The 12,029-nt window shown below is 53.9% G+C and overlaps 1 protein-coding gene across 10 annotated transcripts in view; it reads left to right on the top strand.

The window, feature by feature from the left end:
* Positions 1–6,163, top strand: part of ARHGAP40 (Rho GTPase activating protein 40) — a 34,746-nt gene extending 28,583 nt beyond the window's left edge. For 3 of the 10 annotated variants that reach the window (XM_045194972.2, XM_045194966.3, XM_045194963.3), the window contains exons 11-16: positions 215–421; positions 2,249–2,389; positions 3,154–3,323; positions 4,125–4,193; positions 4,442–4,497; positions 5,452–6,163. In XM_045194972.2, coding sequence (XP_045050907.2) covers positions 215–421; positions 2,249–2,389; positions 3,154–3,323; positions 4,125–4,193; positions 4,442–4,497; positions 5,452–5,543 — 735 coding nt within the window. In that variant the 3' untranslated portion in view covers positions 5,544–6,163. Of the gene's footprint in view, positions 1–214; positions 422–2,248; positions 2,390–3,153; positions 3,324–4,124; positions 4,194–4,441; positions 4,580–5,451 lie in introns of all 10 variants that reach the window. The other 7 variants (XM_045194967.3, XM_045194969.3, XM_045194968.3 and 4 more) reach the window with 7 other exon arrangements.
* The last annotated feature ends 5,866 nt before the right edge of the window (positions 6,164–12,029 follow it).

The raw sequence follows: 12,029 nt of genomic DNA, 5'->3' as shown, positions 1-12,029 counted from the left end.
AGGGGAATGGGAAAGTTTTGGCCACATTTTGCAGAGCAGAAAATCAACACAGAGAGGTCATGGGGTGGACTGATGGCAAAGCTGGAACTGAAACCCCTGTTCCAGCCCCTGGCTCCTTCCTAGGCCCCCAAGTAGCGTAGCAGGATGTTCTGGGGAAGGTGGGGGACTCCAGTGGCGTGCCAAGATTTGAGGGAGGTTCTGTGCCCTTCCCCAGGTACTCCTGGAATTCCTCAGGAAAGTGGTGGCCCGGGAGCAGAGCAACAAGATGACACTGTGGAATGTTTCCACGGTGATGGCCCCCAATCTCTTCCTGCACCGAGGGCAGCCCCCCAAACTCTCCAAGGGCAGGGAGAAGCAGCTGGCAGAGGGAGCAGCCGAGGTGGTGCGGATGATGGTGTTCTACCAGGACCTGCTCTGGACGGTGAGTGCTGTGGGACAGCCGCGCGTGCAGGGGACAGGGTGTCCATCTGGGTAGCAGGCACGGGCTCTTTTTCTCCTCTGGACACAGCTGCCCTGTTGCCCCTGCCATCCACGATTGTGAGTACTGTCCTTTCAGATCACTGGTTGTGTCTCTTCTGGGACCTTTGTTGGCTCCTATGTATGGCCATTATCTTGTTTTTGCCCCTGCCTTACATCCAAAAGGCCTCCAGGCTGCCACACCTCTCAGCTAATCCACTGCCATCTGGTCTACCCCAGACCAAGGGCGTTCCTTGAGCCTTCACGAGTAATTCCTTGACTTCAAAGCTTTAGTGGTGTTGAAAAAGCCGCCCTTCCCCTGCTCCCTGCAGGCTTAGGGACAGGGGCCTGCCTCAGACAGAAGCCTGAGTCAGATAACCAAAAAGCCCCCGACCCCCATGAGCCTTACTCTGAGCGACAACCCGAAGCAGGGCAAGGGCAGGAGCAGGGAAAGAGGCCCCTCTGTAGTGCGGGCATGTAAGGCCTGCTGACAGCTGAGGGTGGAGGGGAAGCACTAAGTCCCCTCCAGCACTTGAGACTCCCAGGGACACAAGGTAGCACTGCCCACCACTGCTGCTCAGGCCACGTCCCATAGAAACGTGTCACCTCTTCCTCCCATCTCTCATGGACCCTTCCATTAAGTCACCCACCCACCCACTCACCCACCCACCAACCAATCCATGCATGCTTCCATCCACCTAGCTTTCTTCCCTCCCTCCTTTCTTTCCTTCCTTCCTGCTTCCTATCCTTCCCTCCACCCATAAAGTCATTAAGATAGATTTTTATTCCAGAAACCAGAAAGCGAAGCTCTCTGATTCTCCCCAGTTTCTCCGTCATCACATCCAGGGCTCCTTCGTGTTCTAAGCACGCCACATGCCAGCTGGTTCCCCAGACCCATCCTGCGCTTCACGCCTCTGAGCTTTTGCGTATGCAGTTCACTCTGTCTGGAATTCCCTTCCTTTATTTTTAGAAAGGGTGGAAGCCTGGTACGTCGGCTTATTCTTCAGTATCTAGTGCCAGAGTCAACTCCTCTGTGCCTACATGCCCATAGTTCCTGCCTTCCTTGTGCCCCTTTGGCTCTCTCGGGTCGCGCGGCTACTAAAACACATTGGGTTATAACACTTTTTATCGAAGTGAGTTTGAAAAATTCAAGAAATGCCTACATGCCTTCTAGTTGTAAAAGTCTGGGGCGACATAGATGTGGATACATGAAATGGAAAATCCCCCCGCGTTCTTCTGCCACAGGCGTCATCCTGTCTGCGCCCCTCCCAGCCAGGAGACAGAGGGGCCCAGAACGGACCCAGTTCTATCAGGCCCCAGAGCGCATGCTCCTTATTATCAGGGTCCATGGAGACCGCATTCTCCCGACTCCCTCCGGTGGCTTCTGATTGGAGAGAAGGGTGCGGTTTGAGAGGGGACTTTCTGTGGGTGTTTGCCAGTACAGGGCTGCCTGGGGGTTCTCTGAGCATTGGCCCACTCCAGGTGTGTTTGGGGACCGCCCTGCCTGAGTGTGCCTGTGAGCAGCCATCCCACAACAGGTGTGGGGTCCTTCAGCCTGTCCAGGGAGACCCCTGTCCACTCAGAGGACCCTACTCCTCCGACCTCTTTACAGGCTCTATGGCCCCTCTCTTCCTACCAAACCAGTGCTTCAGACTGAAGTTCGACAAATGTGTACTGGCAAGTCCCACTTGGGGTGTGGGGACAGGGAAGACTCCACAGTGACTCTGGCGCACTCTGCCTCTCTTCTCGGTAGGCCTGTGGCCCGGCTCAGATTTGATTTTTTTCTGGCCAGGTGTCCTCTTTCTTGGTTGCCCAAGTGCGAAAACTGAACGACAGCAGTGGCCGGCGCCCCCAGCTCTGCGACTGGCCGCTCAGGACCTGGCTGCGAAGGATACACGCAGACAGGGACAAGGCGGGGGATGGCCCCGAGGCGGTGAGTGCCCACCCGCAACCCATCCCCAGATGGATGGAGAAGGAGGCAGCGGGAGGGCACCTAGCTCAGCCACAGCCTCCAGGTACTTGCTACCAGGCGGTCAGGAACGACGCTGCCGATTAAGGCCACCAGGGGGCGCGCCAGCCCCACCGCAGCGAGCCAGGAGCAGGTGTCTCAGAAACTGGGGAGATGACTTGGCTGAAGCAGGAGGCAACGGGCCTGGTGCAGGGACAGTAGAAACTATCTTCCCTGCCCTGTTTTTAGGCAGCCCCTTGAGTGCTCGACCGAGGGTCGCTTTGTCGGGTGTGGGGTGATTGGGACAAGGAGGGTTTAATAGAAAGGAAGGACCCTCCAAACCTATGGAGTGTTCCCGGGAGGAGTCCTGGACAGGGTTCCTTATTTAGAGATCCAAACAGAGAAATAGACCAGCGTCGCGGTGTGCATGATATGCATGGGTGATGGATATCCATATGAACCGATGTGCATGTGTTTGCAGGTGCATGTCATGCACTCCTGTTGTGTGTACCAGTATGAAGGCATGTGCATGCATGTTTCTATGCCTGTGTTTGTGTATGCACACTGAGGGCATTATGTATGTGAACGAAGTATGATCTGTGCACAAGCAGCTCTTGTGTATGTGTGCATCTTTGATTTTTAGCGTGGGTACTTGTGTAAGTGCACATGTATGCATATTTATGCTCACACATTTGAGTTCCAGGTATGCGTGCGTGTGCCAATGCATATGGGTGTTTCTCTCTCTGCAGACTCCCAAAGTGGCAAAGATCCAGGTGGCCTGGCTTATCAAAGATACCCTGGAGGTGCCCCTGACCCCTAGCACCACAGTGACTCATGTCCTCAGGCAGTTCACAGGGCGCCTCAGCCCTGGTTTACAGGGTCAAGAGGGCAGTGAGGACAAGGACAACCTCTTCCCATGGTAAGGGGCATCTCCCCAAACAGGAGCCTCTCCCCTGCAGGGGTGCAAGGAGGGGTCAGCACCTCAGAACTGAAGGCCATCAAGGGGAGTTGCACAGGCTGTTGGCCTTCACCTTTCTAGGGTTGCCAGGACTGGGCTCTCCAACCTTCTTAGCTTCTTGGCTTCAAATAACAATGATAGTAGCACTCACTTATTCAGTTTAACAGGTTTTTAATGAATGCCTGCTATAGACTAGGTACCATGTGGAATGTGAGAATCACAGGGCTTACAAGCTCACAGCCCTGTGGAAGAGACAGACGTGAGTCAAGCAGTCACACAGTCAATACCAAGTTACTGTATTCAGTTTTATAAGAAATACAGGGAACAATATGAATATAAAACAAGGCACCTGGTTGTTTGGGGAATGAGGTGAGACTTCCAGGCACAGAAAACTGCATGTGCAAAGGTCCCGGGGCAGCATGGCCAAAGAGCTGAAAGAGGATCAGAGGGGCTGATGTGCAGCTGTCATTCCAGGATGCAGGAAACAGCTGAGCTCTCAGGAGCCTCCCTGGTGGAGTTGGCAGGAAAGACTCTTGGACCGTCAGTCATTAGCAAGTGTCTAGTCCAGTTCCTCCTTCTACAGATGGGAAAACTAAGGCCCAGAGAGGGGAAGGGGTTTGCCCAGGGCCACAGGGCAAATTGGGAAGAGATTGTGGAATTGAACTCCTATGATAATTATAGGATACTTATATGATAACTATAATGATCATATAATCGTACGATAGCCACAATTCTTTTTGACTCAGAATTTGCTCCTCACAGCAGGCTCCTGTCCCCACATGTCACCCCTCATCTCACCACCCTCCTAGCCTCCATTCTGATGCCCAGCAGGTAGGGGCCTTGCGGTACGGGACCCATGGCTGGCCCTCCCTGAGAGCCGTCCACTGGCCTCTCCCATGTCTCTGGATGCTGAACTCCTTTGTGGCTCTGGCTTTCTCAGGAGGGTCCTTATGTCTCATCTCCCAGCTGGGACCAAAATGAGTGAGGACTGCCCCTCCAGGCCTGGGGTCTGCAAGCAGTTGCTGGTCTCGTGGCCTTGGGCCAGAGATGTGGGTGATTTTCTCTTCTCTGTTTTGCAGCAGCCGGTTGAGGACGTCAACCAACATTGTTCTCTACGAAGTTGGAGGGAACATCAGTGAGTTCCCAGTGGCGAGTGGGTCTGAGCCCAGGTCTTGGTGCTCTCTGACCTTGAGGGCTCATGGGCCCCTCTAGGGGAGGTCAGAGTCCACCTGGGGTTGAGCCTTCCCCTCAGGTCTCTTTCTCCCAAAGAACCAGGGGGAGTCCTGCTGTGAGGTTAAGGGTCAGCTTGTGGCCACACCTTAGGAGTCCATATTGGAGTGTGCATTATGGTCTCAGGTGGCCTCAGGTGTGGAGAGGGTGGAATTTTTGTTTAGTGTGATGGTTGTCAGCACCACCAGTGACAGTGATGCCTCTGGGCCACTGTAGCAGAAGTGGACCTGCTCCGGGGCCTGTGGCCTGTCCTCAGCTGCGTTCTCTGGAGCGGAGATTCTCAGCCTTCAGCGGTGCCTCAGAATCACCTGGAGGGCTATTAACACACAAGTGGCTGGGCCCTGAGAATCTGCACTTGTAACAAATTCCCAGGAGCTGCTGATGCTGCTAGTGCAGGGACCACCCGTCGAGAGCTGCTGTCCAAGGAGCAGGGCTAAGATGAGGCTTAGGAGTAGCGATGCAGTAAGGGGGTGCTCCTTAGGAAGAGCCTTACCAGGGAGGGAGGGATGGAGAAGGGGCGAAGTCTAGCCTTGGCCACAGGAGGGCTCTGGAGCGCTAACCGCACAGCGTGGTTCCCTTTAGAGGCCTGGAGGACGGTCTTCCTACGTGCGCGTATCAGTCGGTCATTGGCTGTGGGCTGCCCTGGGGGCGGGGCCGTAGCCTCCCCCGCCCTAGGCCTTCGACCTCAGGGGAGGTCAATTCTCCAAAGCGAAGGGTAACTGTGACCCACCGCAGCCTAGGCTCACACAGCCGGGCGGGATGCGGGGTACGCTGGCACGGTGAGGGACTCCGCTGGGCAGGCCAGCAGCGTCTTCCCCAGACACCACCGTACAACCTCCTTTTCTCCTGTTTCCCACAGGTGAGCATCGCCTGGACCCAGATGCCTACCTCTTAGATCTGTACCGCGCCAACCCCCATGGCGAGTGGGTAATTAAAAAGAGCCCCACCTAAGCCCTGGGCTGTAAGGAGCGGCCTTGCGTGGGTACAGCCAGCGTGGAAGCACAGCTGCTTAGGGGAAGATCTAGCTCTTCCTCCACGGTGTCTTCTCTGCAGTGCCCCTCGGGTCCCGCAAAGGACTCCAGGCTGCCACCGGCTCCTCCCCCAGCACCCTCACCCCGTGCCCTCCGGGGGCCCCCTCAGGATGGTCCTACACCACGCTTGGTGTATGACCACGCCACTTGGGGGATGAAGTTTTGTCTGAGATTTCCGGCCCCAAGGAGAATGAAATATGCAGCACCTCTGTCAAGAGGCAGTTAATTTTTTTTTTTCCAGGAAAAAATTGCTTTCAAGTAGCCCTACAATGAATAGTGGGACAACCTTGGAGACAAGCCAGGACAGCTCTGTGGCCTCGGGCCAGCCCCTTGCCCTTTCTGAGCCCCCGGGAAAGACGAGGAGGATGGGCCTGGGGGTGGTGGCTAACACTGTGTCCATAAACAAGCCCCCCCACCCAAGATCTGGAAAGAGGAAAAACCTCCCTTCACAACTCTCATGTGTTCAGTGTCGCTTTGTACAATCTTGTCATTTTGTAATGTGATATTTAAATTCTGTTTGAACATTAAAGGCACAAGTTAACTGTCACTTTTCCTTCATTCAAGTTTTTTTTTCTCCCCAGCTCAGTTCTCACTGAGCGTTGTCCTGGCTGTGAGTTAACATGGCAGCTTGGGGATGAGAACACAGTGCTGCGTTTCTCAACTGGTCTGACCACACCTTGAACCTGCAGCCACCAGGAGGGGCTGGGAAGAGAACTCAGGGGAGGGGTGGAGCCACCACAGCAGTTGTTGAAGGCGGGGCTGCAGGACGGCCTCTGGGGTCCTGTCTGCATTCCTCTCCTTCCTCCTTTCCCCTCTTCATTCGTTTGTTCAGCAATGGATTTGTTAAGCCCTTAATATATGTCAAGAGCTTCACAAGTTTGATTTTCACAATAATCCAGTGTCTCTTTTTGTGGTTCCCCCAGAGCAGACCCTGGAACAACGATTCAAGGGCAAATAGTGATTCCCAGGAAACAAGGGCCTGGGAAGATGAGATAGAGAGGGGGAGGCAGCCCATAACATGATGCATCGTCAAGGAAGCTGATGCCGTGGGCAACCAGAGCTTAGTTTTCCTGGAGAACTCTGAGAAACAACGTAGAAGGTATTCATCAGAGCCGTCCCCACACAAGGAGCAAGGGAGCTAGGGTATTTAGTCAACTCCTGTGAGTCAGTGGCTGAGGGCTCCTCCTGAGGAGGGTGGGCGTTTGTTCTCTGGCACGGCCGGTCTTCACCAGCACAGGCACGGCGGGCTCCAGGGGCCAGAGACAGCCCTCAGGTAAAGGGAAGCTGGCAATTAGAAGTTGGCCACTGTACACGGAGACGGTAACTGCTGCCGGGGTCTCGGTGGTGCACTGACGGAACCTGCTTGACCCAGGAAGGTGATGGCGATGGCGGTGGTGACGTGATGCTGGTGAAAGTGATAGTAACGGTGGTGATGGTGGTGGTGACGGTGGCAGTGGTGACAGTGATTGTGATGGCTGTGGTGATGGTGGGGGTGACGGTGATAAGTGGTGACAGTGATCGTGATGGTGGTGGTGATGGTGGTGATGATGGTGACAATGGTGATAGTGACTGTGATGGCTGTGGTGATGACAGTGACAGTGGTGACAGTGATTGTGATGGCTGTGGTGATGGTGGTGATGACATTGACAGTGGTGATAGTGACTTTGACGGCTGCGGTGATGGTGGTGATGAGGGTGCAAAGTTTCAGTGTCTTCAATGCCTTCTTGTACTGCTATCTCTCTCTCCTTGCCCTCCTATCTATCCTCTGTACAGTGGTCCTTCTAAAACAAAAATTCAACTCTACTGAAAGCCCTTCTATAGAAAACCTTCCGAAGGGATCCAATACCACTTAAAATAGTGTCACAACCCCTTACCCTGACCTGTGAGGCCCATCTAATGCCTGATGCCATTTCATTCACACTCCCCCTCACTTTGCAGAGCCAACCACACCAGCCTTCTTTCAATTCCTCAGACATTCCAAGTTCATTCCTGCTTTTGAGCTTTTGTACTTGCTGGTCTCTCTGCCTAGAACGCGTCTCCCGCCCCAGCCTCCCCCATGGCCAGCCTCTCTCACCGCCCGGTTTCAGCTCAGACGTCCCTTCCTTCAAGAGGCCTTCTCTGACCATTCCATTTGAAGTTATATCCCACTACTCTCTCTCACCTTAACTAATTAAATTAGTTGATTATGATTACCTGAAGTTATCTTATTTAATTAGTTTTTTATCATCTGTCTCCCCACCTAGGAGGTAGCCCCATAAAGGCAGAGACCTTGTGTGGGGTTTTGCTCACCTTTGTGGATACCATGGCACATAGTAGGTGCTCAATAAAATCCACTGGCTGAGTGCATGAATTAGCACATGCCTCTCTGCTCCTCTATCTGTTTCCTCCAGAAACTGTTGCCCTCATCACCTGACTTGGTTTGATGTGTGAAAGCAAGGAAATGCTCCTGAAGTACCTGCAGCAAGTGCTCGTTCAGTGCTGTCATTATTATTACTAGTTATTAACAGGAGCCGGGCAGCCCGAAATGGTGACTAGTGGTACGATCGGCCCCACGGTTCCTAGCCCCTGTGCTGGTCTCTTTGCATGCCTCACTGCGTCACCTACAGGCCCGGCATGACGGGGAGCTGTGCGGTTGGAGGGACGATCTTTTAACCTTAGCAGCGGGAGAGGCGGGTGACCTGGTGGTGGCCTGGAGCCCAGGCCTGGCTGTGCTAACTTTGCGCTCAGAGTGGGGCATCAGCTCTCAGTGGAGGATCCCAGTTTAATCACATGTCAGGGGCCCCATTCATCTTCACGCTATCTGAGGGCTCATCTTTTTCCACTCTGCAGAGTGATGGTGATTGATGATCACGCACCGGCCCCCCGCTGAGTTAGCACAGCTCACAGTGGGCGCCAGCTTCTCCAGGCTCTTCCCAGGCTGAGGCCGGCTAGGGCTGGGTTCACGTTTCCTGTAAGAAGCCCTGTCAAGGACTAAATAGTGCTCCTCCTCCCAAATTCACACGTTGGAGCCCTGACTCCCAAGGTGACTATATTTGGGAATGAATTCTTAAAGAGGTACTTAAGGTTAAAGGAGGTCATAAGGGCAGGGCCCTAGTCCCACAGGACTGGTGTCCTCACAAGAAGACAACAAGACACCAGAATGCTCTCTTTCTGTGCACACAGAGGAACGACCACGTGAGGACACAGTGACAAGGCGGCTATCTGCAAGCCAGGAAGAGAGTCCTCACCAGGAACCAAAACTCACAGCACCTTGATCTTGGACTCCCTTCTAGGCCCCAGAACTCTGTGAAAATAAATGACTGTTGTATAAGCCCCTCCTGAGCAGACTGACAAGCCCTTGCTGCCTCCAGCTGCTGGGAGGGAGGAGGGTGTGGTTGGGAAAGATGCTGCTGGTGGGAACATTTCCTTGAACAAAGGGCAGAAATGCCCCCTGCATAGAGGATATACCGCACCTGGCATTCAGGTGAGTGCTTCCCTGGGAGAGGCAGCATCTCCATGGTGAATGGCAGCCCCTGGGCTCCAGTCCACCTCTGCGGGGCTGCAGGTAACTTGCCTGGAAGTTCAGTCTGCTGGTTCTACATCACCACAGAGGGTAGGGAGGAAGAAATGAGGGAATCTGCTGTCACTTGACAATGGCATTAAGTGGCCGCTACGACGCCAGCACTGGACTAGGCTGGGGCCAGAGTAACAAACAAGACGAAAAGGGTTCCAGCCCCCACGGACCTCGCAGACCACGGAGAGACACACAGTGACTTAGACACAAAATGATCTCACGTCGGCATAACCTTCTGCGGAGAAAGTAAAGCCCATGGTGGGGGATGTGAAGAATGTGGGTGGATCTTCGTTTGCACTGGCCAGGGAAGGGTCTCAAATTGGGGCCCCCCAAAGAAGACCCTGAGCCAGGAACTGGAGGGCAAGTTTTTCTTTGGGAGGTGGTCCCAGGAAGACCCAATCAAAGTCCCTCCTCTGAGAAGCCCTCTAACCTTGAAATCAGAAGGGAGCTCCTCCTCCCACCGTCCTCCCCAGTCCCTTCCTCTTTGGCCTCTGAGGGGCACTGGGGTGAAGGTGAACATTCCAAAGGCTGCCGCTGGGAGCAGGCCAGCCCCGCTCTGGCTGGGGCTGAGGGTGGGAGGGTGTTGCCTGGGACCTGGCTGTGGACAGGTGACTCTCCCCTGCCATGTCCAAGAGTCCATTCTGCCTGCCTGTCTCTCACGCCTGAGGCCACAGGACGTGTGTAACTGGGGCATTCAGGGCTTTGTAAAGAGCTCCGTCCACAGACTGAGAGGTCCCAGGCCTTGGTTTTCAGCCCTGGATAGGGAACCAGAGAATGTCACTGCTGTGCTTTGCGAGTCCCTAGAATCAAGGCTGGGGTGGAGGGAAGGAAAATGATTCATGGCAAACCCTTCTGGCTGCCCCTTGTCCCTGGGATGGGGGAGGGCAGGGGCTGTTGAGATGGCTTCTATAGAGAACCTCACCCTCACCCGGCCACTTTGCATTCTGGGGGAAGGGAATGGGAGCCACTTGTCATTGTCCCTGAATACTGGCTGGCAGGAGGCCCAGGGAGGGGGCTCCCCAATAGGAAATCTGCAGCTGCCTGTCTTTAAGGTAAAATTACCGTAATTACTCCAATTACCAAATCCATCAAGGGCTTTGGGCTGAAGGGGCCAGTGAACAATCAGATCTGAGGAGTGTGAGCCACGCGGGTGGGGGCACAAAGTATAGGGGGGGTGGCGATTGATGTCAGACCAGGCTCTTGACTGGCGTGGGGGTGGGGAAGTGCAGAGAACTCATGTGTAGCTGAGACCCCCACTTAGCTCTCTCAGTGAGGTTTTTCACCTGTATTGAAAAGAAAGAAGAATCTCTGGCTCTTGTCCTTTCCCAGAACTCTGAACCCAATGGCTAACTGACTTGGACGGTCTCTTCCTCGTCCAAGAGCCCAAAGTAAGAAAACCCAGAATGAGGACTGCGTCTCTTGCTCTGTGCCAGGGCCCCGCAGAGAGCTTTTCAAGCTTCATCCCTTCCAACCCTGTGGAGCAGGTTCAGTCCCATTTCACAGATGTGGGTGTTGTGCCTTTTCTCTTGGCCTGGGTGCTCAGACACCAGACCCGGGGCACGATTTGCCTGTACCCCTCACCCCAGCCCCGCCTGGTAAATCTGTGCTTGGTGCACGCTCAAGAGATATTTGGCAAAGGAAACGAATTTGGTGGGTTACGATGAAATCACTTAATGGGACATGTCCCCTTAAATCACTCCGCCCCCACCCCGTGCCTTCTCCACCCAACCTGCAGCCTGCACTGGCAGCTGGAGCTCCTGGCCGGGCTCACCCGGCACGGTACACCCCTGTGCCCGCTGAGACAGGGGGTGACCCTGATCACCCACAGGAGTGATTTCCACGCTGTGGAGTTAAATATACTTCACCGCAATTACAAATTACACATAACCTAAAATTTACCACTTTAAACGTTTTAGGTGTACAGGCCGACGGCATGAAATACATCCACAGTGTTGTGTGACCCTCACCACCACCCATCTCTAGAACTTCCTCGTCTTCCGGGATAGAAACTCTGTACTCCTTAGACCACAGCTCCCCCATGCCATCCCTCCCCCCGCCCTTCCTAGGACCACCACGCTAGTGTCTGTCTCTGTGAACTTGACCGCTCTAGGTACTGCATGCAAGTGGAATCACCTGGCATACTTCCTGTTGCGACTGGCTTACTTCATTAAGTATAATGCCTTCAAGATCCACTATGTCGGGGCACGCATCAGAATTTCCTTTGTAAGGCGGAGTAACACCCCATTGTAGGGCGCAGCACGTGGCCTACCCGTCTGTTCACTGGCGCACACCGGGTGGAGCAGCCTTCTGCTGGTGTGCGTGATACTGCAGTGAGCACTGGTGTACCCGCGTCTGCTCGAGTTTCTGTTCTTGGTTCTTTTGGTTGAGACCCAGAAGAGGAATTGCTGAGTCATATGGTTATTCCATGTTTAATTTTTTAAAGAAACCACGATAGTGTTATATACATTTTACCACAATAAAAAAAAATACCCAAAAATGATGTTAATGGTTACATGGTTTCCCCCATCCTCTAAATAAAATGGACATTCCAGAAACGGGTAGCCATAGCCTCTGGTACTCTGGTACCCTGCCAGGCTGCTCATATAACCCTTTGAGAAGCATGGCTATCATTCATTCGTTCATTCATTCATTCATTCATTCCATAAATACATATTGGACAGGTACCCGCCATGTGCCAGGAACTTCACTGATGCTGGGGATATGATGATGCTCAAAACTGGAGACAATCCTGGCCTCTGGGGGCATCCATCATGGCATCTTTGTCCTACGGCGTTAGAGGCCCAGAGGTGCTCTCAGAGCCCAAACCAAGAGGCAGTATCTCAGCCCGAAGCA

Source organism: Desmodus rotundus, chromosome 6 (assembly GCF_022682495.2).
Source record: "Desmodus rotundus isolate HL8 chromosome 6, HLdesRot8A.1, whole genome shotgun sequence".
Taxonomy (NCBI): domain Eukaryota; kingdom Metazoa; phylum Chordata; class Mammalia; order Chiroptera; family Phyllostomidae; genus Desmodus; species Desmodus rotundus.
The sequence above is the reverse complement of the archived record's forward strand: the minus strand, read 5'-3'. Positions and strand labels throughout refer to the sequence as shown.